Source organism: Tachypleus tridentatus, chromosome 6, assembly GCF_004210375.1.
Source record: "Tachypleus tridentatus isolate NWPU-2018 chromosome 6, ASM421037v1, whole genome shotgun sequence".
Taxonomy (NCBI): domain Eukaryota; kingdom Metazoa; phylum Arthropoda; class Merostomata; order Xiphosura; family Limulidae; genus Tachypleus; species Tachypleus tridentatus.
In genome coordinates this window covers 93142397-93167139 of record NC_134830.1, presented here as the reverse complement: position 1 = coordinate 93167139, position 24743 = coordinate 93142397, and the positions used below count along the sequence as shown (strand labels likewise).

At 34.1% G+C, this 24743-nt stretch overlaps 2 protein-coding genes across 4 annotated transcripts in view; both read right to left on the bottom strand.

Annotated features, from left to right (window-relative positions):
- The window catches only part of LOC143253056 (protein Obscurin-like), a 253949-nt gene extending 243761 nt beyond the window's left edge, over positions 1–10188 (bottom strand). For both annotated transcript variants that reach the window (XM_076506213.1, XM_076506214.1), the window contains exons 1-2: positions 10020–10188; positions 9691–9796 (exon numbers count right to left, since the gene is read on the bottom strand). In XM_076506213.1, the coding sequence (XP_076362328.1) occupies positions 9691–9796; positions 10020–10104 (191 nt within the window). In that variant the 5' untranslated portion in view covers positions 10105–10188. The remainder of the gene's footprint in view (positions 1–9690; positions 9797–10019) is intronic.
- Positions 10189–11256: 1068 nt separating this feature from the next.
- LOC143253057 (uncharacterized) overlaps positions 11257–24743 on the bottom strand; it is a 98309-nt gene continuing 84822 nt past the window's right edge. Inside the window, exons 19-20 of one of the 2 annotated variants that reach the window (XM_076506217.1) lie at positions 15457–15635; positions 11257–11394 (exon numbers count right to left, since the gene is read on the bottom strand). The gene's annotated coding sequence lies outside the window, so the exon portion shown is untranslated. The remainder of the gene's footprint in view (positions 11395–15456; positions 15636–24743) is intronic. The other variant, XM_076506215.1, reaches the window with a different exon arrangement.

Sequence of the window (24743 nt, the reverse complement as noted above, 5' to 3'; positions counted from 1 at the left end):
TAAAGACATATTCTGCTCTGATTTTATTAGCATCCTCATGGCCTAAATCAGTTTAATTTATTCAACAAAATTATACAGTCCAGACTAATCTTTCCCATGGACAAATATTTGAAGTCTGAGAGATTTGATATTGATGCAATAGCTGCTAAAGATTGGAATCACTGGTGGCAGACATTTTACAACTTTTTTTTGCATTCAACAGCTGAACTCTCTCCAGACAAAATAGCAGTCTTATTGAAGTATGTTGCACCAGCTGTATATGAATACATAGGTGATTGTGATACTTATGGGGATGCTACATCAACAGTTTGAGACTTATACATAAAACCTAAGACTGATATATATATACACCAGACTTATCTTTGTTACACACCTACAGAAGCCAAGAGAGTCTACTGGTATATTTATTATACAGGCACTGAAGCAGCTCAGTGAGGATTATAACTTATGTGATTATTTAACTGCAAAATATTGTGAGAATTCAATTCGGGATTCTTTTATTAGTGGACTTCAATGATTTGCCTGTGACTATTAAAAAACAGGAGATTAGACTTTCAAATTGCATATGATCAGGCAATTGAGAATCTGCACAAGAACAGATAAAATTATATCAATTTAATCCATCTCCAGTGGTTGCTGCTATGAAACCAAAAATAGTACAGGATTTTCCATTGTCAAACAAACAAGGTTTAAGCCAAACCACAGATACAATCCCTTCAGAAAACTCAAAGTGTTCACTGCATTAATCACTAAATACTATTTATGTGGACTAGCTCGACAACCTCAGTGTAAGTGCTCAGCTAAAGATGCTGTTTGCAATCACTGTGATAAAAAGGGACACTTTGTTAAAGTATGTAGATCATATGCCTCTAGACCCAACTTAGCTGCCACATCATTTCTGACTGCAGCTTACAACTAGTTTGCCTAGAGTTCTTCTATAAGTCCATGTTAATGGTGTTACAACTAATACTATTATTGATACCGATAGTTCTGAAAGCATCATCAGTGGTAATTTCTGTTTGCAGAATAATATAAATCATATTCCACACTCTAGTATGATCTGCATAGTCTTTACATCTTTTTCTGCAAAGGTTGTCAGAATTTGTTATATTCAACTAGAATATGATAACTGTGGTTTTCAGAATGTCAAATGCATCACTTTGATGGACTTGTGTGCAGATGTGATACTTGGCCATGACATCTTGAGCAAGCATGAACAAATGGAGAGCAGCCATGTCACTTGAATTATGTGAACTAATGACTTCTTTAATATCACCACCATTATTATTATTCTCATGTGACTCCTGAATGCCAACCTATTGCAGATAAATCTAGGTAATAATCTGAACCAGATATGGAATTTATTGACTCTGAGGTCAGAAGACCTTTGAAAGAGGATATTATTGAACCTTGCAATTCTTTGCAGCGAGTTCAAGTACTTGTTACACCCAATAAATACCAAAACAAAAAAATGTTTGTCATCTACTCATAGATAATTTCACACTTCTTGATGCTTACCCATTATCACATATAGATGATATAATTAAGGAGATCTTACCTTATAATATCTGTATTACTTTGGATCTACAAAGAGGAAGAGAAGGTATACACTGCTTCTGAGGTGAATCAAATACGATATCAGTTCTGACAGATTCCTTTAAGTGTGTCAAAAGGCCCAGCTAATTTTCAAAATGTCATAAATGATATCATCGCTAAGGAAAACCTTAAAGCCTCTTTTGGCTATGTTGACAATGTCACAAATTTTGATGCCACTCAAGAAGCACATGAGAAATTTAAAGAAATTCCTTCAAGACACTCATATGTACCAGCTTACATTCAGTAATGAGAAATGCAATTATTAGTCAAATCAATAAGCCTTTGTGGCTTTACTGTGGCATTACTGATAGAGTGATAAAGTCAGATCTTGAATGACTTCATTCACTGCTGGAGTTACTACTTCCAATGGATCTTCCATCATTTCATCATACACTTGGGATACTCTCCTATTACTCTCCCAATTCTCTGGAAAAGTCATCAGCTTACTCAATGCAGTCAATTTCCATTTCCATCTTCGACTGAAAAGACTTTTGAATCTCTTAAAAAGTAGACATGGAAAAAGCAGCAGTGATAGCTAAAGATCACAAATTTCCTTTTACTGTTAAAATAGATGCATCTGATCATGTAATCACTGCTATGCTTAATCAAGTGGGTTGTCCAGTGGCATTTTTCTCAAGAACATTGTCAGCATCTGAATACTTCCCTGCTGCAATAGGGAAAGAAGCTTATTATATAGTGAAGGTACTACATAAATGGAAGAATTACCTACTTTGATACCATTTTCAGCTCATCACAGACCAAAGATAAGTAGCATTCATATTTAGCAATATAGAGGTTGGAAAGGTAAAGAATGAGAAGACCAAGAGATGGCATCTTGAACTATCATCATACAGATACATCATCATCTATGGACCTGGCAAGCACCATGTGGCTGCTGATACAGATTCATGAAGTTGTTGCTCAGATTATTAATAATGACTCACTGTATGTACTTCATGATTTTCTGTTTCATCCTGGCAGAACAAGAATGGCCCACTTCATCCACTGCAGGAATTTTTGTATTTTGTAGGTGATATCAGGAGAATGATCAAGCTTCCATAAATTCAGCTGATTAAAGCTACTCAGCTCTTTGAAGAACTTAATATAAATTTTGAAGGTCCTGTACCACTTGCAACTAGAAACAGATATCTACTCATAATCATTGATGAGACTGCACAACTTCCTTGTCCTAGCACCCCAGTGGCTCAGTGGTATGTCTGCAGACTTACAATGCTAAAAATCAGGTTTCGATACCTGTGGTGGGCAAAGCACAGATAGCCCATTGTTAGCTTTGTGCTTAATTAAAAAAAACAACAACATCCTTGTCCTAACATTTCATATGCTTCAGTGGTCAGATCTTTATGTCAGCTCTTCTTGATTTTTGATATGCCTTCATACATATATATAGTGACTGTGGATTATCTTTTATGTCATCTGAGCTTATGAACTTCCTTCATGAAAAAGGAATTGCTACTAGTCATACCACTTTGTATAGCACACAAGATAATGGTCATGTTGAGTGCTACAATGGTACTATCTGGAAGGTGGTGATGTTTATAGTTTCTAAAAATCACTCATGAAAAAAAAAGTTGCTAATTATCTTAAAGTTTTTTTTTTACAGTTGACAGATTTCATGCAACTTAAGAACTAATTTGCTCATGTTTCCAATATCAAATTATTTTGTGCATACTTTGTAACATAGGTGGTAAATATTGTCTAGATAGTCTAGTGGCCAGTTAGTGTAAGTGTCAACAGATAAATTGAATATTCATTTGCATGGAATATTTAATAAGCTACAAAAAACATTTACTCAAAAAAAACAACATAAAGGAACAAGCTGTTAAAAGAAATGACAAATGATATGTTATTTACATTCCCCAAGTATACTTCAACTTTCCCAAAGTAATTGCAACAAGAATTGTCTAAAGTAGTAAATAAATGATAGAAAATACTCATGATCTGGTTCTGTTCAAAGTTTCATCCCATCTAAAAACATGGATGGTCAGGGTTTAGTGGTAAAATAGGAACCAAAATGCCTATAAACATCCTGTTTCCTATTCTACTATGCTGACATACAAACCAATAAATGCATAGTTTTATAAGGTACAGTGAGGTTTTGATTACCAAAGATTACATAAATACACATACACACATGAACATAATCTTTGGTAACTGAAACCACACTGTAATAAATATATATACTCTTCAAAACAAGAAACGCAAAAGGGATATTTTTTTTATTTTAAAGAGAAATATATGTAATAACGTTACAAGCTCAGAGTATGTAATATTACACGTGTTAAGGCACTGACTGTCAGACCAAAATGACAATAAACGTTGTGCAATTTGAAAACGGAGGAAAACATTGGATTTTTCGCATTCGTGTCCAATAAGTTTGTTTGAGAGATCTGCATGTTCTGCAAGTGCAACATGTGCAAAATCCCTATAAAAGTGACAGGTTCTCGGTTTCCATTGCTCAGTGTTAAGCCACCGACATGCAATACAGTTACGCCAAGACTGACTGAAGCACAATGCAACAACGCCACTGGTCGCTTGGAAGCAGGCGAATCTCGATCATATGTTGCCAGAGCTGTGAATGTCCACCCAAGCACCATCACAAGGCTATGGAATTGTCACCAACAACATGGATCAACTCGTGACTGTCCACGATCTGGCAGACCTCGTGTGACCACATCCACACAAGATCGCTACATCCGGTTACGTCACCTTCGAGATAGGACCACCACTGCGACGTCTACTGCCTCAACCTATACCAGGGCTGCGTAGGATTTCCGATCAGACTGTACACAACCATCTACGAGATGCAGGAATCCGACCTCGACGTCCAGTCAGAGGGGTCATCCTCACCCAGCAACATCGTCAAACACGGCTGCAGTGGACTCGGGCACATCGGGTATGGCCTCATCGACGATGGAGGCATGTTTGGTTCAGCGATGAATCATGTTTTATGCTTCATAGGCAGGATGGAAGAACCCGTGTTTATCATCACCGAGGTGAACATTTTGCAGCAAACTGTGTGCAGGAAGTTGACAGATTTGATGGTGGCAGCGTTATGATGTGAGCTTCCATCGCCTACAATGCCAGAACAGACCTTTTGCACATTCGAGGGAATCTTACAGCTCAACGATACGTCGACGAGATTCTTAGGCCCCATGTGCAACCCATCATGGTGAACGTCAAGGACGTTTTTCAACATGACAACGCCCGTCCTCACACAGCCCGACTCACCACTGTCTTCTTGAGACACCACAACATCAACGTTCTTCCCTGGCCCTCCAGATCACCAGATTTAAACCCCATCGAACATCTTTTGGACGAGTTGGACCGACGTCTGCGACGGCAACAACCTCAACTGCAGACTCTACCTCAGCTTGCAGCAGCTTTGCAGGCTGAGTGGACAGCCATTCCACAGGATGTGATTCGTCATCTCATCGCTTCCATGGGCAGGAGATGCCAAGCAGTTATTGATGATCACGGGGGGCATACTCGTTATTGACGTTGAGTGACGTTAAACTTCACCTAGTGAGCGTGGACTTCGCCTTTGCAGACTTTGGATGTTCAGCAGTGAATGTGCAAAGTTTCACACATGTCATACAGAACTACCCGGAATAAACTTGTTAACAATTTGTCTCAAATTTTGCCTTTTGTGTTTCTTTTTTTGAAGAGTATATATGTAATTCCTATTTAGAAATAAATATTTTTATTTCATTTATTCTTCTTAAAACATAGGACAGTAAATAAAAACAATGATCTTCACTACTTAAGATGTTTCTAGATTCTTTTATTTTCACTTGTGAATCATACATGCCAACCCCTCATTGTAAGCTTTGTCCAGATTCACATGTCAATGTAAAAAACTGTTTTTTTGTAGACTTCATATTTGCATTTTTAAACACCAAAAATTTATAAATGACTTCACTGATACTACAAAAATCTTTTGTAATTTACCAGACTTCCTAGCTATGCTGTATTTTGGTGTAAAAAATTCTAATTTATGTTTGTAAAACAGCATCAATTACACTATGTAACAAAAGCTTTACTTTTTCTTGTTTCTGGGCAGAAAGTGTTACTTCCCAATTGGTTATGCCTAAAGTAAATGGAAAAGACCTATTTTTCTCTTCAAACTTCACTTTTGTGACCTGGATAATAAAATTTTCAAATTTACCCATTTTCCAGAACATTCCTGGTAGATTCAATGCTGAGTAGCTGATAGAGAATTTTCTCGAACTTTCCAGAATGTTGTAGAAGCCTCAAAGTTGTGCTGCTCCATAACAGGAATAAGAATCCATTTCTTCTCCTGGCTAATTCAGTGCACCTCAAAGAGGAATATAACAGCGTCAAGACCCTGTTAGAAGCCTTGAAGTACAATGAGTATGGCTGGTAGGTTGTCGGAGTCTCTAAGGAGGCTTTACCAAGTTTCCCTGTTATTTTTGACTTTGGGGCAGCAGGGACACTGCAGTGCACTACAACAGGAAGCACTGGCCACAGTGGACCGAGTTCTCTGTGGGGAGGCATAATGTCAAGTGTGAGCCATTAGTGGACCTACAGGAGGTGTTGTTCCCACACTTGTACATAAAATTGGGTCTTATGAAACAATTTGTCATAGTTCTTGATAAGGAGTCTGCAGCCTCCAAGTACCCTCGAGACTTCTTCCCTGAGCTGTCTGAGGCAAAGGTCAAAGCTGGTGTTCTTGTTGGACAACAAATAAAGAAGAGTGCACAGAATTCCCCAAGAAGCTCAGTAGGAAGGAAAAAAAAGAAAGCTTGGAGCAGCTTTGTTGCAGTGGTTTGGGGCTTCTTGGGCAATCACAAGGCCAAAAGTTATGTGGAACTGGTTGAGGCTCTGGTAAAGAACTATGGCAAAATGGGCTGCAGGAAGTCCCTGAAAGTCTATATCCTTGATGCGCATCTTGATAAATTTAAGGAGAACATGGGAGCATACTCAGAGGAGCAAGGTGAGCACTTCCACCTAGATATATGGGACTTTGAATGCTGCTACCAAGGAGTATATAATAAAAACATGATGGGAGACTATATTTGGGGGCTGATACATGAAAGTGATTTATGGTACAGTCGCAAATCTTGAGAAACTATTCACTTCTAAACATTTTTGTATAACTTTAGTATAAATACATGTAAATCTTGAATCATATGTTGTTTTGTTCAGACTTTGTGTAAATGAAAATGTGCAAATTTGCCCATTTTTACATAGAAAATAGGTTAATTTTTAAATTTCATTATTTAGGTCACAAAAGCAAAGTTTGAAGGGAATAATGGCCATTTTCTGTACTTTTACAACATAAGCAATTAAGAAACAGCATATATATAACAAAATATGTGTTACATAGTGTTATAATACTTCAAACTCTTCAACAACATAAGAGCTTTACTCTCATGAATAACTTAGAAGTACTAGCAGAATTATGTGGAGGAAATGTAGAGCTTTCAATTTCTTATAAACATATGGGTGTAAAAGAGATAAACCAGTCTGCTCAAATGATGAAGTGGTGGGCTGAGCCAATATGGTAGATTTGACAAATATTATGATATCTGACCAAACAGAAAAGGTATGAGGTTCTTATTTTATATTCTAACTTGTAAATATTGAAAATTTGAGTTTATAATTCATATGAAACTATAAATGTTGTATTGTGGGTTTCATAAAATGTAATATGACAATAACATACCAGTGTCAAACACAAAATTCGATATTTAGCTTTATATATACATATATATTTACTCTTTAATTTAAGTGTATAATATTACAATTTGAATTAAAATTTACAGTTTGATACCAAGTGTACGGGCACACATTTATAAAATACAAGTTCAATAACATTTTGAAAGTAAGTGTGCAAATATAATGACATGCTTTCTGACCCCTAGCTACCTGTGTTGATGAGGTTAAACTTCAGATTTACTTCATCTACCACATCTGAAAGAAGTTAATTCCAAAAGGTAACTACCCCATTAGAAAATATAACTAATCTTAGCTAACAGTGACTCTTACCCTGCCAAAATATATATTTGTATCCTCACTATTAAAGGAAAAAGATGATGCATCAACATTAGCAATTTCTTGAATCTGAACAATCTTAAACATCTCAATCAGATTTCCTCTAACTCTTTTATGCTAATTATCATTACAGTTAAACATATTCAAGGCAAATAAAGCCCTATTTCATACTAGCATGGACAAGTTTCTATATCTTTTGAAATGAGTATGTACCTCACTCGAAACCAGCACAGAGTTAGACAGTTAAAGTATAATTCCTATAAAACAATCATTGTAGTACATATTCTTTGTTTAAGGTAAAGTATTTGTCCAAGTAGATAACCTGGCTTATAAAGATATGTAGGTATATGCAGAAAACCTGCACAAAATTTTTTACACATGACCAACATAAAAATAGTTTTTCAATAGTTATGCAAGGGTAGATGTAAGGTATTTTCAGTCACCACACCTCTATAAACCAATACTTTATATTTTCTGAAAACTTCAACAACTAATTGCCAACGTAACTCTATTGATTTTTAATGCCTTAAATAAACACAATTCAAATTTCTCGTATACATTGTAACCTTTTTTTATTAAACAAGTTGACTGTTTTATTTCCAGAGCTATAATATAATAATTCAGATTATAAAATACCAAAGTTCCTGATTGAACAAATTAAGTCAATAAATAACAAGAATCAAATTAACATATACAATATCAGTTGAATATAAATCTAAAATTACAACAGCTAAAAGAATAACAACTGTCTGATTTACTGACTCTGATTACCACCAGCAGTCATTCTCAAGTGTCTGACTCAACTTCAAATAGCTTCATCTATTAGCTGGCCCTTAAATAGTAGTAAACAATTGTACAGTTAAGCAAAATAGTGTCAAGAAATATCTTTGTTAATAAGAGTTGAACCCAAACTTGCTATATGCCATCTTTCTAAATCTCCCCTCCAGACATAATTTTCAAATTCTTCCACAAATGATTTCATCTATTAAAGAAACATGTTTAGCTGAAGAAGACATTTAAATATTTCCCTTTTTTGTGGCACACTTGTGTTTCCACCATTCTAATCTCATTATTGTCTAGTTTTCCCTGTGAATTTAATGTTATAATCTTTACAGTGTTTGATAAACAGTATCCAGTCTTTTCTAATAAAAATCTCTGATCCTCATGGCATACTAAAACATTTATAAGTGAAGAAAATGGCTTAAAAGAAACACCAATACCCACATAAGAAAAAATCTGGATAGTGTTTTCATTCAAATCTTGAATATAAAGAAACATAATCTTAGTATTCAGAATTTCAAGACTTTTTTGTTTTCTCAGTAAAAGGGTATTTTTTGAAAGGCTTTTGAACAACTATTTTATTTCAGAATATCTTGAATAAAATATAGTTCTTTATTTTTCCTGAAGATTCTGTGCAAATAGAGAAAGGAGAAGAATTGTCATTTTCCTTCTCTGTTGTAAATTTAGCAATCATTTTGTGCATTTAAATGTACAAATAGCAGAAAATGTTATCAATATATCTTTGCCAATACTTTTCTGAATTTAGAAAACAGGTTATAGGAGCATTTTAAATGCATCCTATAACAATGTTTGCTACCAAAATTTGAATTGGAGATCAGATAGCAGTACCACAGAGTTATGCATAAAAACAACTTAAAATAAAATAGTAGCTTCAAAATAAAATTATCTTTCATAACTTCAAAGCTGTTAAAGAAGTGAGTAACAATAAACTAGTATCTATGTCAACCAAACAACAATATCTAATGTTACCTGAATGGAAATAAACATAAAGAAACTAATTATATCTTCATGTTCAGAACCTAGAAGCTATTGTTGTTCACCTATGAAATGGTTAGAAGTTTTCACATGTAACTGAGACTGATCTACAAACTGTTTCAATGTGCCATTTAAAAACATAGCTTATACATAGAATCCTCAATATACACAAAACAATAGGTCACAGTGGTAAAAAAACTTTTAAGTACTTTCAAACTGTAATAAAGTGGTGAGGCTCCAAAGTAGCTTTAGTATAATGTACAACAACTCTTCAGTCCTTACCATTTGATTTCTGGTGTAGGTTTCCCTTCAGCTTCAACTTCAAACTTTACAGTTTCATCTGTCATTACTACCATGTCTTTCATCTGCTTACGAAAACATGGAGGACCTAAATAAGAAATCAATAAAATATCACGAAAATAGTAAATGAATTTTCAGGAATCACACTAATATTAGCAGTTATTTTAAGTACATTGGAAAACATCTCATTATTTAAATCTGGTATTACATATTATTTCTGAATAAGAGAAAATATTTTATGACTTTGGGTTGCACATTTTAATATTCAATAGTTATGCAATGCACAGCATCATTAACCTGGTACTACTTACAAGTGACATTCAACTGACATGATGTTTGTGCTTCTCCAATGTCATTTTTTGCCACTACAAAGTATTTCCCTGCATCTTTTTTCATTACATTTTTAATAATGAGAGCATAACTTTCTTCATCTTCAAACAAAAAACGATAACGTTCTCCTGCTGTTATTTCTTCACTGTCAAAAACCTACAAAAAAAAATAAATGAAAGTTTAGTAAGCAAGTACTACACATCTCACACTCTGTTGGTATTTTTTAAAATTTCTACAAAATTTTAAAAATTATTTTTAGTTATAATTTAAAACATCCTAAATCTGGCCTAGAAAATGTTTTAAATTCAGCTCTATTGTTATTTTCTGTATCAAGATATCTACTGTCTCATAGAACAACCATATTGTATGACACTTTACCTTAGATACAGCCTAACAATAAGTAAATAGATATCCACTCCAGAAACACTATAAATTTATTACATAAACAGATATGAAAGAAAGAGTACAAAATTAATATCAGCATTTGGTACCTTTGCAATACTTAAGAAAGAATAAACATTGTTACACATCATATTTATAAGATACGAAACTTAAGCCTGAAGGAATGGATCCCACAGCTGGTGAAGATCTTGGATGAGAGTGTCCCTAAAATTTGAGTTGTTTAAATTGAAATGTTTGACAGGAAATAATCAAAGATGTGTTATAGGTTACACAAGTTGAACAGGTCTAAATTTAGTGATTTGTCTGCTTAGCAGAGAAAATGTCAATACCCTGACCTTCAAGCTATTAGTTATAACTAAGGCTGATTGAGCATTTAGAACATAACTTTTAAAGTATTATACTGTATATATAAATATCATTTCATAGAATCTTTTGTCTCACTTTGTCCAACTCAGCAAATGAGTTCCAGTAAAGAACATAACGTTTATTAAACAGTAACTTGTGAGAGATGAAAGACAGATCTAGTATGCTTTTCCACATACCTCTGGTTTCCAGCTATAATGGATAAATTGAGATTAATGAGGGAAATAAAAAAAATCTGCAGTTAATTTTTTTTTACAATTAAGCTTTCAAATTATATGAACTTTGCAATGCTAAAAAGTTATTAAAAATAAAAATACAATTTTTATCAAACAGTCCTTTAACACAACATTCACCCCTTTTTAAACCATGGTCTTGAATTGAACCAAAAGACTGGTATATATTTAAGAGCTAATAAGCATCATATTAATAGCCTGTATGACTACAAAGTAATATACCATGTAATCTTGGGAACTGGGTAACCAGTAACTTTTAACTCCAACATTGCTGAGCCTCCTTCACTGACATCAACATCAGTCAAGCTTGCCTTAATTGTTGGAGGCTCTGGGTCCTTCAAAAGCTTATGAACAACACCTACCAAATAAGATAAAGATCATATTTGAATGCAAGATTTAAGAAAATAATAAGTTTAGTCATATTGATTTAAGCTTATCACAATGAGAAACAGGAAGATAATTCATTATTTAATGGTTCTATTTTTGTTTGTAATAAAAAGTGCATAAAGGTGATTAAACACTATGTGTTCACAAAGATCCATACATAAAAATTTACTTTGTCAAAAATTTATTTGCAATTGCATTTTTAACTACCAGTCCATTTATTTCAAACCCCTTAACCTTCATGTTTCACCATATTAACCTCACACTTATTTATTTATCAGCAAAATGTTTCATTGTCAAAAATGTATTATATTCTTAACATGTTTCTCAATTATGTTATTTATATACAGATTGAAAAGTGAAAGAAAATATAAAAGTGACTAAGAAACATAAAATAGTTAAATGAAAATGAAACTTGTAAGTAGCCAATAGCATTCTTGTCTTTTCATAAAAGTATTTTTCTAAATTGAAAACTATTTCTAGTACATAGTTACCTCTCTTACAGAAAGCTTTCTTGACTCGTACTGTCCTTTATCAGCCTTGTTACTTATTACAGCATAACTAGCATGCAAATGTTCATGCAACAACCCTCCACCAACAGAAGTGAGACACTATTCCAATTGTAACTAGCACCCTCTCTAATCATTCACATGTTAATTACTTCAAGATTGGTTATGACAAACCAAACCAATTCACAAGTCCAGAGAGTTTCCAGGCTAGTCCAGCACCTTTATTTGTGTTGTAGTCATAAAATTCTTCATAAGTTTTGATGTGTGACACGGAGCCAAATCTTGCTGAAAAATGCCAGATCCATATGGAAATCTCTTTTTCAATTCTGGAACGACTCTTCTCTGTAAAACTTCGATGTATTATGGTTCTCGCATCATACTTTCTATGATATGTAAGCCTCTGATGCCATAGTAGATGAAAAAGCCCCAAAACATCTTCTTCAAGGGATGTTTTACAAACTGATTGATGTGAGATTTTCGAAGTTTCTTACCTGGAGATCTTCGAACATGCAGACTTCTTTGACCCTGTATGAAGGAATAAGTCTCGTTACTGAATAACACCTTCCTCCATTGTTCTTGTATCCAGTTCTTGTATTTCAGACCCCATTAATACCGTTTTTTCTTCATTGAGTTGGAAAGAAGTTGTTTTTTGACTGGTCTCCTTGCCCTTCTAACACAATTTCAAATGACGTAATATTCCTCAAAATTTCGTCATATAACCCAAAAATAGATCGACCGCATTGCAAAACACAGTTAATGACGCCATCTGTGTGAAAAAATGACTATTAAAGGAAATCAGCGGATCCAACAAGCCTGCACCAGCCGCCATGCTGAAAATATTGTAAAATGACCATTTGTTTCAATTAATTTGCACAAGGATGTACATCAAGTCCATGTTAGAAAGGAATCATGCTATTCACACCTGCAGAATGCCACCACCTTACTCTCAAACTAAGTAGTATTGTGCACACTTAGGAGAAGAGGCCACCAAGGTCCACCACTTCAACAGTCAGGAACAAATAAGTGGCAAGGACTTTCATATTCCACTCTAAGGAAGGAAATAATGCACTGAATAAACTGGAGGATCACAGCATCAAAGACAGTGCAAATGATGGCTGCAATATTGAAAAGCAAAATTATCACATTGAGAGAGCACATCATCCAACACCTTGAAGCACATTGAAGGTCCATTATAAGAAGAGTATCAAATGTGAAGAATCATCAGAAATGGGCAGCAATCTTTGTCTGCTTTACTCATAGTAGTCCATGAGTGTATGGTCTGAAACAAACATATTTATGAAGCATAACATCACAATGTATACCTGAGAGCAATATAGGGTAATGCACCATCTCAACAATGGAAATGACCTTTTGACATATTATTTTGTTTCATTTTCTACATTTTATATCCATGCATAGAGAACATATTGGACAGAGTTGATCAATCAATACCTGGCACCATCTGGAATGGCACATCAGGTCTGTGGTAGAAATAGTCTCAAAGTCATCTTAGCATATTCAGGTCATACAGTGCAGATTTAAGTCTAAATATATTTGATCAGGCAACATTTGCCACAAAGTTGGATCCAAATATGCAATAAAGGCCACTGGAAAGAAAAAATAAAAATCAGCAGAATACTTACCACCACAGATAAACAGTTACAGAACTGACAATGTCCAAAAAAGGAAAGATGGAAATTTGCAGCTTGGGACATGGTAAGGTAATGAATTTGATGGGAAGAAGACATGAAAAGGTGATAATCATTACAAGAAAGGGAAGAAAACACCAGGTGAATGGACTAGTGAATTTAAGTCAGAAGGGTGATGGAAAAACATCATAGAAGAGGTTAGGATTTCACAGAAGAAATAAACAGACTTGTGAAACACACAAGGGACTATTAAATGTCATATACCCTTGGAAAGCCTTGAACTGACAAAGTACAGAACATAACCTGCCTGAATAACAAATCAACCAAAGGGAAAAAATATCTGAACAAGTCTCCCAAATGGACATATGACTAAGAGGCATATTAGTATGTCCAAATCCAAAAGTAAATGATCACCAAAAACTTTGTTCGGACAATCATCAGCATGTTCTAATTGTAAAATAAAAGTAGTAAACTCTCAACAAACCAGAACTATTGCAATATGGCCCAAGAATCACAGCATCAACCCATCAGATAAGATTGGAAATTATGCTACCACAGTAAAAGCGATCGTAGTCAGGACAACCCATAACCTTGTATTTTATAACTCCCAAAATTAAAAGAAGAGAGAAGATAAATTATTACTCTCCTAAAAACAGGTAAGAAAAACCTACAGTAACAAATTAACTTAAGGAGAAATTCATGAAAGTAAAAACATGTGGATAGATTAATTAAACCTTGAGAGGAAAACACATTAACTCAATGGTTGAGTTAATAACATGTGCATGATTACAGAAGGCACAATTTATGATAGGGGTAGTGTTGCACCTTTATTGGAGGATGGTTGCTTCATGATAATTTGCATGTCAGTAAGCAGTAATTGGTAGAAGTAAGACTAAGAGTGAGTGAATATTTGCACCAAAAGAGGGAAGTAGAAGTTAAGAAAGTTTTTGTATGAGAGGTAAGATATCAAATTAGAATAAAATGCTACTAAATGCACCTATTCATTAATTAACTTCTCATTCCTTGTAACAAAAATAGAAAGAAAAGCATTTAATTTGTAAAAGTTCACTTAAAAGTAGATAGCTTGTTAATACAGAGCAGTGTAAAACAAGAAATTCCATAATCATCATCTGCACGTGTATAATACTTAAAATTCAAAAAAGTTGCTGTGACATTTATCAAGTTGAAACTATTGGCTAATGGTTATATACTTCAATATATTTAAAACAGTTATTATTCAACATGATAAAATATTTAAAAACAGATATTCTCAGGCATAGATCTAATAAAAACACTGAATTCTAATTGGTTATGTAATTTTAGACACTATTAACACTATTTAATACAAGATGATTTATAAAACCAAACATTTAAAATATACAAAAAAAGACATAATTAAAATAACACCCATAGATTTGGTTTTAAAGCACTGTTCTTGTTTCTATGAAATATAAAAGAGAGAAGTCCTAACTATACTTTTTAATTTTAAAGAAAAATAGTTTACAGTGACCACTGGTATTTAAAGAGTATTAAGTAGAAACTAAAGAACTGAAATGGATTATTCTAAAATATTACACTTTAGAACAGTCACTTAAGTTTCATGCAAGTTAAAACATGAGTTTATCAATTCCAAAAAAAATATTATTTGTTTAATCAAGATTACTCGTGAACCAGAATCAAATCTTAAATTGCATGCATAGAATTATCATCATATTGAACACAGAAATTTGAAATAATGAAATTTGTAAAATAATACGTTTATGTACAGTATGTGTGAAAATTTGCACAAAAGTGTATAACATATTAAATGAAACATAATGCAGAAGGCAAAAACAAACAGAGAAACATGATTAGATTAAGTAACAATTTTCTTACTACCTTGGACTGTTAACTCAGCACTGCATGAAATCTTGCCCCCAGATGTACTGGCAACACAGGTATATAAGCCAGCATCATCTGGAGTAACATGCTGGAAAACAAGAGCTAAAGTATCTTCTTCATTGTTAAAAGACACTTTGAATCTATCACTGACTTCAAAGTCCTTTCCATCTCTAAACCTAGAAAGGATAAAAATATTCATGTATTCCTCATTATACCTCCTTACATTTACTGTCTATAACTAATGTTCTAATGAACATTATTTTCATGATTGTGTATATTTCTTTGACACATAATCTGGTTTTTGTAGTTATCATCAACCTGTTACAGAATGTCAAGATTAGGTTAACTAAGTATTAACAAAATAATATATCAGTTAAAGGTGGCTGTAATTACTTTATCCATCAACTGGATACTTTATTATGTTGCATGAATAAAAGAGGGCAATAAAAAGAAATATCAAATTTATAATTATGCAAAAGTTTCTATATTTCTGAAATGTCTTTAGATTCATCTGAACAGTAGCTATATCAAACATTTATTTGCTTCAGAAGATTAAAAAAATATATAAATCAAGAACAATTAATTTAACATGAAGTTTTTTACAAATGTTAAACAAGATAATAACTTAATTTTTGATACTAATCTTTCCAATAATTGGACCCAATTAGCTTAAAAAGGTTAAATCAAGTAAAAAGTGATATATCTAAAACGATCTACATATCTATTCTACATATTTCCTTTTGGTACTGGTTTCCCTCTTTCAGAAAGAAGTATGCAACACTAGACAATAATTTTTGTTCATTTTTATTTCAAAACTGATCATTATACATTGTTACAAACCACGAATATTCCTATCACATCATTTAAACACAGTTTACCACATTAAAAGGAAAAACCTAGAGGCTTGAAACATACATTTGGACATGAAAGCACATTATTTTCACACGTTTAACCACTTCATGTGAAGATGACAGCCATTTTACATCTCAGGATTGTTTACTTACATGTGAGTGGCTGATAAGACTAATTCTTACATGAAACCTTCTTTTGCACTGTGCAAGTAAAATTCAATGTTTGGTACAACTGACTGTAGATCTTGTTTAGAAGACTTGCAAAGGCACACTTGATTTCTGCATTCCTGATGTGGCAAAATTCAAAGCCAGATGCTCCACTGTAAACTAGTTTAAGCCACAACTTACAATCTTGAGCTACCAGTTCCCAGTTATCAACATCATATAATAATAAGTTGATACCCAACCATTTATAAGAATAACAAAATTTATTTTCAAAAATGGCATACAACATTCCAACACAACATTTGTCTGTCTTCTTCATGTATGATGAACCATCATATCTTAACTGATCTATAACCTTATGTTTTATTAGTATAAGTGAGAATAGCTATAATTAATATATCAGGCATTGACTCTTGAGTTTATGGGTCTGTAATTTTATATTTGAATTGGCAAAACATACATTAATACCTAATATATTTAATTAAAACTGCTGAATAATTAAATACAGTAAAAATGTTAAACCTGGACTAGTACATCAACATACTTTTTTAATAAAACTGTCATATGATCATCGTTACAACTGCACAAAATAAATGATCATTAACCAAATATGTATGGGTTTCATCCATTACACCAATCCCATATAGAAGAAATGTTGACAATAATTCTAAATTTACTGTGTACCTACACAAAATGTTACAAGTTTTAGTAAAATGTCTATTTTACATAAAAATCAGATGTGTTAAAAATATATTGGTGCTCAGTATATGCCTGTAAACTAATGGCATCAATCTGACTCAGATAAGGCATTGTGTTAGACAAACATGACAGTTTCAATTCAAGTTTAATGTTAGCATTAAAGTTATAATTTTCCTATATTTAAGATGCATTTCCAATAGGTATATACCTTATCTCATAAGATAAGCTATCCTCTTTCAGTGCTGCCCTCTATATGTGAATGTTTTCTATACACATGCCACAAGCCTTCTCCTCCCCCTTATTGGAGTTGAAAGATGCCAATGTTCTTTCATGTAAATCATCTTGCATCACTTCCTAACTAATACAAACATGTCATGCTCAAGTGATGTAACTGACTCCCTCTACCGAGCTATCAATTTGAAGTCTGGAAGAAGATGTCAGCACAAGAGAAATGTAGGAAGTGTAAGTGGAGGAAAGTAACTTTTGGAAATGCATTTTCAGTATAAGAATATTATAACTGTTGATATTATACTTACTTCCTCTCACAAAAGTAACTAGAATCCCATATTTATTGGGAGGAGGGACTGGTGTGAGGGAACAATAGCAATAGAAGTACTCCCCAAAAGTGTCTGAAGGATAACCTCTGGAAATGAGAAAATCAGATCCAAAGAAGGGAATGGCATCACTTCTGAGGCTAGGTATACTCTTTGTCAAACTGAAAAGTGTATGAGATATAAGGACAGAAAATGAGAGGCACACACCTGAGTGGGAGAGAATGTTTCAGAAAAGTGATTCTAACCATAGAAATACACTGTAACTTAATCCCACAATGAGAAAGGTGGGTAAAAAATGAATGCTAAGGTGAAGCCAACTGTACTGGCTAAGACAACATGGGTTACTGATATCTAGGTGAGAGTAGGATGAGGTTCATACCATCTTCACCTCAAACCCAAGAACTGAGGGACTGAAACTCACTCTGCCAGGCATGACAGATAAGTTATCAATACAGGAATTTGATACCCACTATAAAAAAAATGTCTATCACATGCATTCAATTCCCTCAATCATGAAACAGGCCAGGACCATCCAAATGGCAATAATATTCTTGTAAGAGAGGAGTGGGGCAGCCAAAGACAGAACTGGAACAATCACATAAATCTTTATTGTGACCCACAACACAGACAGAAGAAACTAGGGGAGAAAGATTGACAGCCTGAAACCTGTGTGAGGATTTACATTGATTGGTTCATATAACAGATTTATTGTTATGTATTTATCTTAATATTGATGTTTGTTTCAATTAAATATATATTTAGAAGTGCATGCAATCTAGTGTTAAATGTGTTGCAAAATTCCCACCTCTTCTCTAAATCTGTAGAAGATTCCCAAGTCTAAGAATCAACAATATATGTTTTACGTTGCTGCCATTTGAAATTTCTAAGACCTCATCTTAACATTTATAAACCAACACATGGAGAAACAGTTCCACTTTGTTGGTTTCCTACAATTAGTTCTATAAACCTTGGAAGTTATAATTGTGTTAAATGCTTATTAATTGGGAAATTACAGATATTACTGTTTAACTTTAGACATTAGTACTTCAAGAAGACACTGTATAATTTCAGCAGAAAAAAACTCACATATGAAGAGCTAACTAGCTTACCTGTTAAATGAACTGTACTGCCATCAACTTGAAATCAATTTGCTCATCATAAACCACCAATAAAATATTCAGTTCCAGACCAGATAGAGATTCAATATTTTGTATAAGTTTGTACAGCTTTTGTATATAAATCATTATTTGTAATAACAACTGTTATAAATTGTATTATTATTTGTATCATATATTGAAATATAGTTGTGTTAAGAAAAAAAGGTGTATATCAATCTTGTTAGTAAATATCACAAATTTGATACACAACAACGTTCAATTAACTTCTAAATTCAAATTCAAATTTCAGGCTATTTGAAATTGTAATATGTAACATAATAAATCAGAGATTCATCTGGAATAAACCTTAATACATAATATTCACTAAATCCCAAACCTGCCTGCAGCCTACTGACATCTATGTGGGGGTAAAATAAGGACTCCCAGTTGAAGGGGTGTGAACTGCATTTTGATTTCTCACTCCAATGTTATTGGTCATTAAATATAGGAGGACACTGTGTCATCTACACCCACAGACCATCACCACCTTACTCTGTAACTAAATGGTTATTGTGAGGAACTGATTCAGCAGAGTGCCTCCATAGTCAATCACACCAGTGGCTTAAAACTGAAAAGTAGTAAGGACTCCCATATTTCACTTAACTGGCAAAACTGAGAAACCACTCTGAGATGGACAAAGTGAAAATGATGAGACTCAGGTAGTAATGGTATGTATAAGTAAGCATAGGAGACATCAATTTCAGTCATTCACAACCCCTGTGAAAAATGGTCATCTCAAGATAAGAAAAAACTGTGGTGAACCTGGGAAGAGAAACAAAGTGATTGAGATGAAAGGAATTGGTTACCAGCTGCCAGTCTCTAGTTATCTTGGGGGCAATAAAAAGGTGGGAATATGGACATTACCCATAGAGAAAGTGTCTGCATATATCACAGTGTAACAAGATAAAAGTGACACCTGAGTGAGGGAATTGCACAGGTACACTCTTAATATTTAACTTAGTTCTTCTATCATAAACTGATCCAAACCAGGTAACCAAAGTCCCACTATTTGAGGTTGGAAAAATTAAGGGGTTTTTGTCCCTGTATCCCACATTGGTGACTACGGTAATGCTATATACAGATATACTTTTGAATGAATTACAATCTATGGCCATAGAGCGATGCATTCCAAACCACTGTAATCAAAATAAGATAACCAACACCTAAGAGGACAGAGGACAAAACTTTTCCTCAACCTGAAGAAGCCTGAAAGATAACACCCCAAACTTGGATTGACAGGATCCTGTATACTGTACTCAAACAAAGGAACAGAACTCATCTGTTCTGGAAGTATAAAGTTTCACCTTCATTCCCAAACCAAGCAGGCTAGAATTATGAGAAGGAGGTGGAACAACCGTGCTCAACCAAGGGCATAAGATGGGACCACTCCATGTTCAAAATTATGAAGAGACAGTAGACCTTCTTTCATGAACAATATGCTGAACTGATATTGATAAAAATGAACCATGCACACTCCATCCTAATAGCCAAGCATCATATCTGAATTTGTATTATCAGGAGTATATCAGATAGGCTGACACCACTTCTACCAACATCTGGGAAAAACATCCAAGGACCAAGGTAGGAGGGCTCCAAACTTTGCCCTCTTCAGGAGAAAAATCCTCTGTCCATCTCCCAGTGGCTAGAAACTGGATGTTGTAAGGACTCTGTAGTTTCACTTGTATAATTTAGGGAATAAAAGTACTACTGAGTCCTGAGGAACAGTGCAATAGGTGAACAGAGTTCCCTAAATTTTTAAAAGCAAACTGACCCTGATTAATTCAATCTGATAATCAGTAGGGATGGTAGGATTCCCCTTTATCTTTACTCATAACATGTCAATGAGGGGCAACCCAGCATAGTATGGTAACATAACCTGGTAAACTACAAGATGGTCTTATGGAACACCAGATTTTTACATAGCCTGTTGCAGCCAATAGTAATTATAGTGAAATAGTAGTTGTTAAAGCTGAATTAGTTTGACAAAAGCACAGTTGTCTGGGCAACACTTTCCATAGAATGGAATCCTGTGAAAATAAGGTAACAAACCCTAAAAGATAGAAATAAAAATATTCAACCCTCTGGATAATCTAGCATAAATAGTTAAGATAACTACAAGGGTAAACAAAATTTCTTACATTAAGAGACTGCCAGGTCAGGTAAATAACGTGAGATAAAGATATTGGAGGGGTCCACATACCAATACAAATGGTGAACTCCAGCAGGCAATTTGACCAAACTGCTAAGGACATAGAAAAAAGAAAGTTGATTAGATGTGACTCACAGAAGATAACTTGACTTCAAAGAGGGCCCAGAATAAAAGTATACTGCCAGCAACAAAGCTTAAGTCTCTCACTGAACATGACTAATACTGAAATTTGATTATATGTAGACAGAAAAAGTGAGCAGACAAGTTAGAGAAAAGGACTGAACCCTTTTCCTGTCTGACAGGGTGTAGGGTAGAAAGAACTGGTGTGAGAACATAGAGAGAATGAGAAATGGCCTGTGGACAAGCAGTGCAAATCACTCTGACTAGAGATGTCCATAGGTTAGCAGTCACCAAAAAAAATAAACCTGCTAATAAAGAGTACACATGGCATAGATGAATCAGGTCACAAACAGGTGTAGAAAAATAACATGTAACCTGAATCTATTTGTTAAGTAATTAGAATTGTCCTTTGGACCAATTACTCAAAATCATTTAAAGAGCCTGGAGAGCACAAGGGGCTTTGTCAAAAGTATGTAGTTGTTATAATTGAATGGTAGTTGATAAAACTATCATAAACAATGGTGATTGTTGAAGATGCAAAAACATCTGTCAAAGAACAAAGTAAAAAAATATGTTATGGTCGACACTTCTGAGTAAGAAGGGTTCAACCTACTTGCTATGCAACATTGATAATATGCATGTCATTACCTTTGAGAAGTGCAAGTTTTGGACTAAGCAGAAATTGATCCAGATACATGTCAACCTTAGATATGAAACTGCAATACTGTGTGAAAAACAGCAAAATCCTTCTGTCAGAAGCTTGAGCTACTGGAAAGTCAGGTGTACCATTATTCAATCATGACTACCTGTACAGAGAGAGCCTAAAAAGAAGTGGAAGAATTGGACACACTGAAAGGGGCCACAGAAGCAAAAACCTAAATGTAGTAACCAATCTGGTGTGATTAACAGGATCTGACAATGGATTGAAACAAATAATATTTTGTACCTTGAGTAACATTTGAAGTGGAAAGGAACTTAACAGTGGTGATCCTATCCTATCCAAATTAAAATCATCTATTGCCAAGACCCAAAAATCCATCAATTTTGTTTGGTTACAGAGATGTAAATAGGAATCACACCCCTCCTGCAACACCAACCAGTCATATTCTCTCTTTCAGGCTTTGTTAATAGGCCTCTTTTAAATTTAATTATATAGTAACTATAACCAATAGAAAGTCAAAGTTTTCACCTATCAAATGACTTATTGTATTACATTGTGTTCTGAATAGATAAACATCAATTTCACTTAAAATACAACTTTCATTCTCATAGGAATCACAAAGACTAGCTTGGATGAAATTGTAACAGTTCTTGTCACATAATTAGATAGCCAGAAAATTTTTGAGGGTTATGGGAAATTGCCTGGTTTTGCATGTTATTAGTCTATGTTCTTTGGAACATTATTTAATTAGATAAAAATTATTTAATGCACTACTTTTATTAGTATACAACATGCAGGCTTAAATGTCCTAGACAACCAAAAACAAGATAAAAGAAGATTGCGTAAGTAATTCATTTCTTATTTATCATCTTTATTCAAAAGTAACTAAAATGTAAAAAATAGAAATCTTGTGTATGTGAAATAATTATAATGTTAACTAAAGACTGTCAAATATTGTGAAGATATATATAATAAACTATATTGAAAGTTAGAAGTATTAAACTTTAAAACAAGAACAAGGAAGTCATGTGGTTGGTAAAATTAACTGAGCCTCCATTAAGAAAGTTAACCCTTTGGTATCAAAGAATGATCCCAACTAAGAAAACTGGGAACTAGGAAATAAACATGTATGATCCTTGGTCACATAAAGATCAGTAAAAGGATTGCTTGTGTTCTCGTTCCAAAGGCACAAAGTATGTGAGTGATGCCCATATAACCAGAAGAGAAATAGTCATTATTCCAGTAATAAAAGGAGAAGTGTAACCAGAATAAGTGTCACAATCCTGAAAGAGGAGTCTGTATGGGTTGTATCTGAAAGTAAAAGCAGGATGTGATGGTCCAACAATTGACCAGATGTTGCCAGTTGATTTTTTTTGGTTTTTATTGGGATTGTAGATGCCCATCTTCATTGTAGTCTGCACTTTGCCTTAATAGTGGAGTCTCACCTGAATGACTATTCAGGGAATGTTGTGTACAAAGTGTGATGGAGCGAACAGAGGGGAAAACTTGTACAATACAGAAGAATCCATGTTAAGTCTATGCAAGATGGAAGGAAAAACCTAGAATTGTTGTATCTTTTTGTATCACAAAAGCCAACAGTGGTGAGACTTCACTATTAAGGTAAAGTGCAGACTACAACCAAGTTGGGTATCTACAATCCCAATAAACAAAATCAACACAGATTGAGGAATGATTAACTTGAAAACATTGGAGAATCTAGGCATTTATAAAGATAAGAAAGATTGTCACATAGGTCCAAAAATTAACAGGAATAAAAGCTTTGAAGAACTAGCATGACTCCACTACTAGCACCAAACCAATCAGACTCAAGTTCATTGGATAATACTGTGGAAGATGAGAAATGAATGACCAATTGTAATCCAAGGACCTGCAGAGCTGCTAGATATTGTTTAAGATTACCAAACATCCAGAAATTCTTTGGATTGAGTCCCACCATCTTCTGAAGGTATATAATAGTCACTGACACTGTTGGTGATCCAACTAAGCAGTAGAAACTTCAGATATAGACAGAATCTATTCTCAGTTTCAATAGTCCCTGATCTAATGTCAAGAGATCAGTACTAACAAATAGGAGCAGAAATGATCCTTCTGTATGAGCTGATGAAATTTGGGATTCCAACAACAAAAATGAATAACGTAGAAGCCAAAAACTGAACAAACATGCACATTTACAATGGATCCAGCTTGTCCTCAATGAAACTGTGATCTTGAAAGGCTTCTAACAATGTGAAGTGAAAGATAATAAAATAATGAAGTTGAATTTTATGTTCATAGACTTACTCTGTCCCACCAGAAGACATAGACCTATACAGGTAGACTGCAAACTGTGCCTTAAAGCCATGAAATTTGAGGAGCAGATATTATATGTGTGTCAGAAAAAATGGCTTCATCTGGTGATAGTAGGCAAAATCACGAAGTTATGAAAATGTGTCAAATAAAGGTCAACTGTCTGTCCCTTCATGTAACTAAAAATTAAACCTTGCAGCATGAACCATAATTTCCGTGTAAACAAAATTACTTCCAGACCTTTCAGTCATTAATTAAGTTGTATGGTCAACCAGGAAAAAGCCAAAAACATCAGACACTAAGGACCAACAAACGAAATATAAATCAAAGGCAGGTTATCCCAGATTAGCTTCTTTCTGTTTTTCATAGGACATTTAGAGAACATGGTTAAATTAAGTTGTTTTGACAAAGCAAAATAACTTCATGCCATCTGCCATGAGTCCAACAGACTTAAAAATAGGACAGGAAAAAACGAATCTAAATTATCTTCAAAATTTTAAGGAGTGCCCTCAAATCTCAGAACATTGTAAGACCATCACAGATCCAAATATATATCTCCATTTCACTGTCAATAATATCACTAACATTCTCAACCAAAAGTGACTCCACCAACTGTTATGC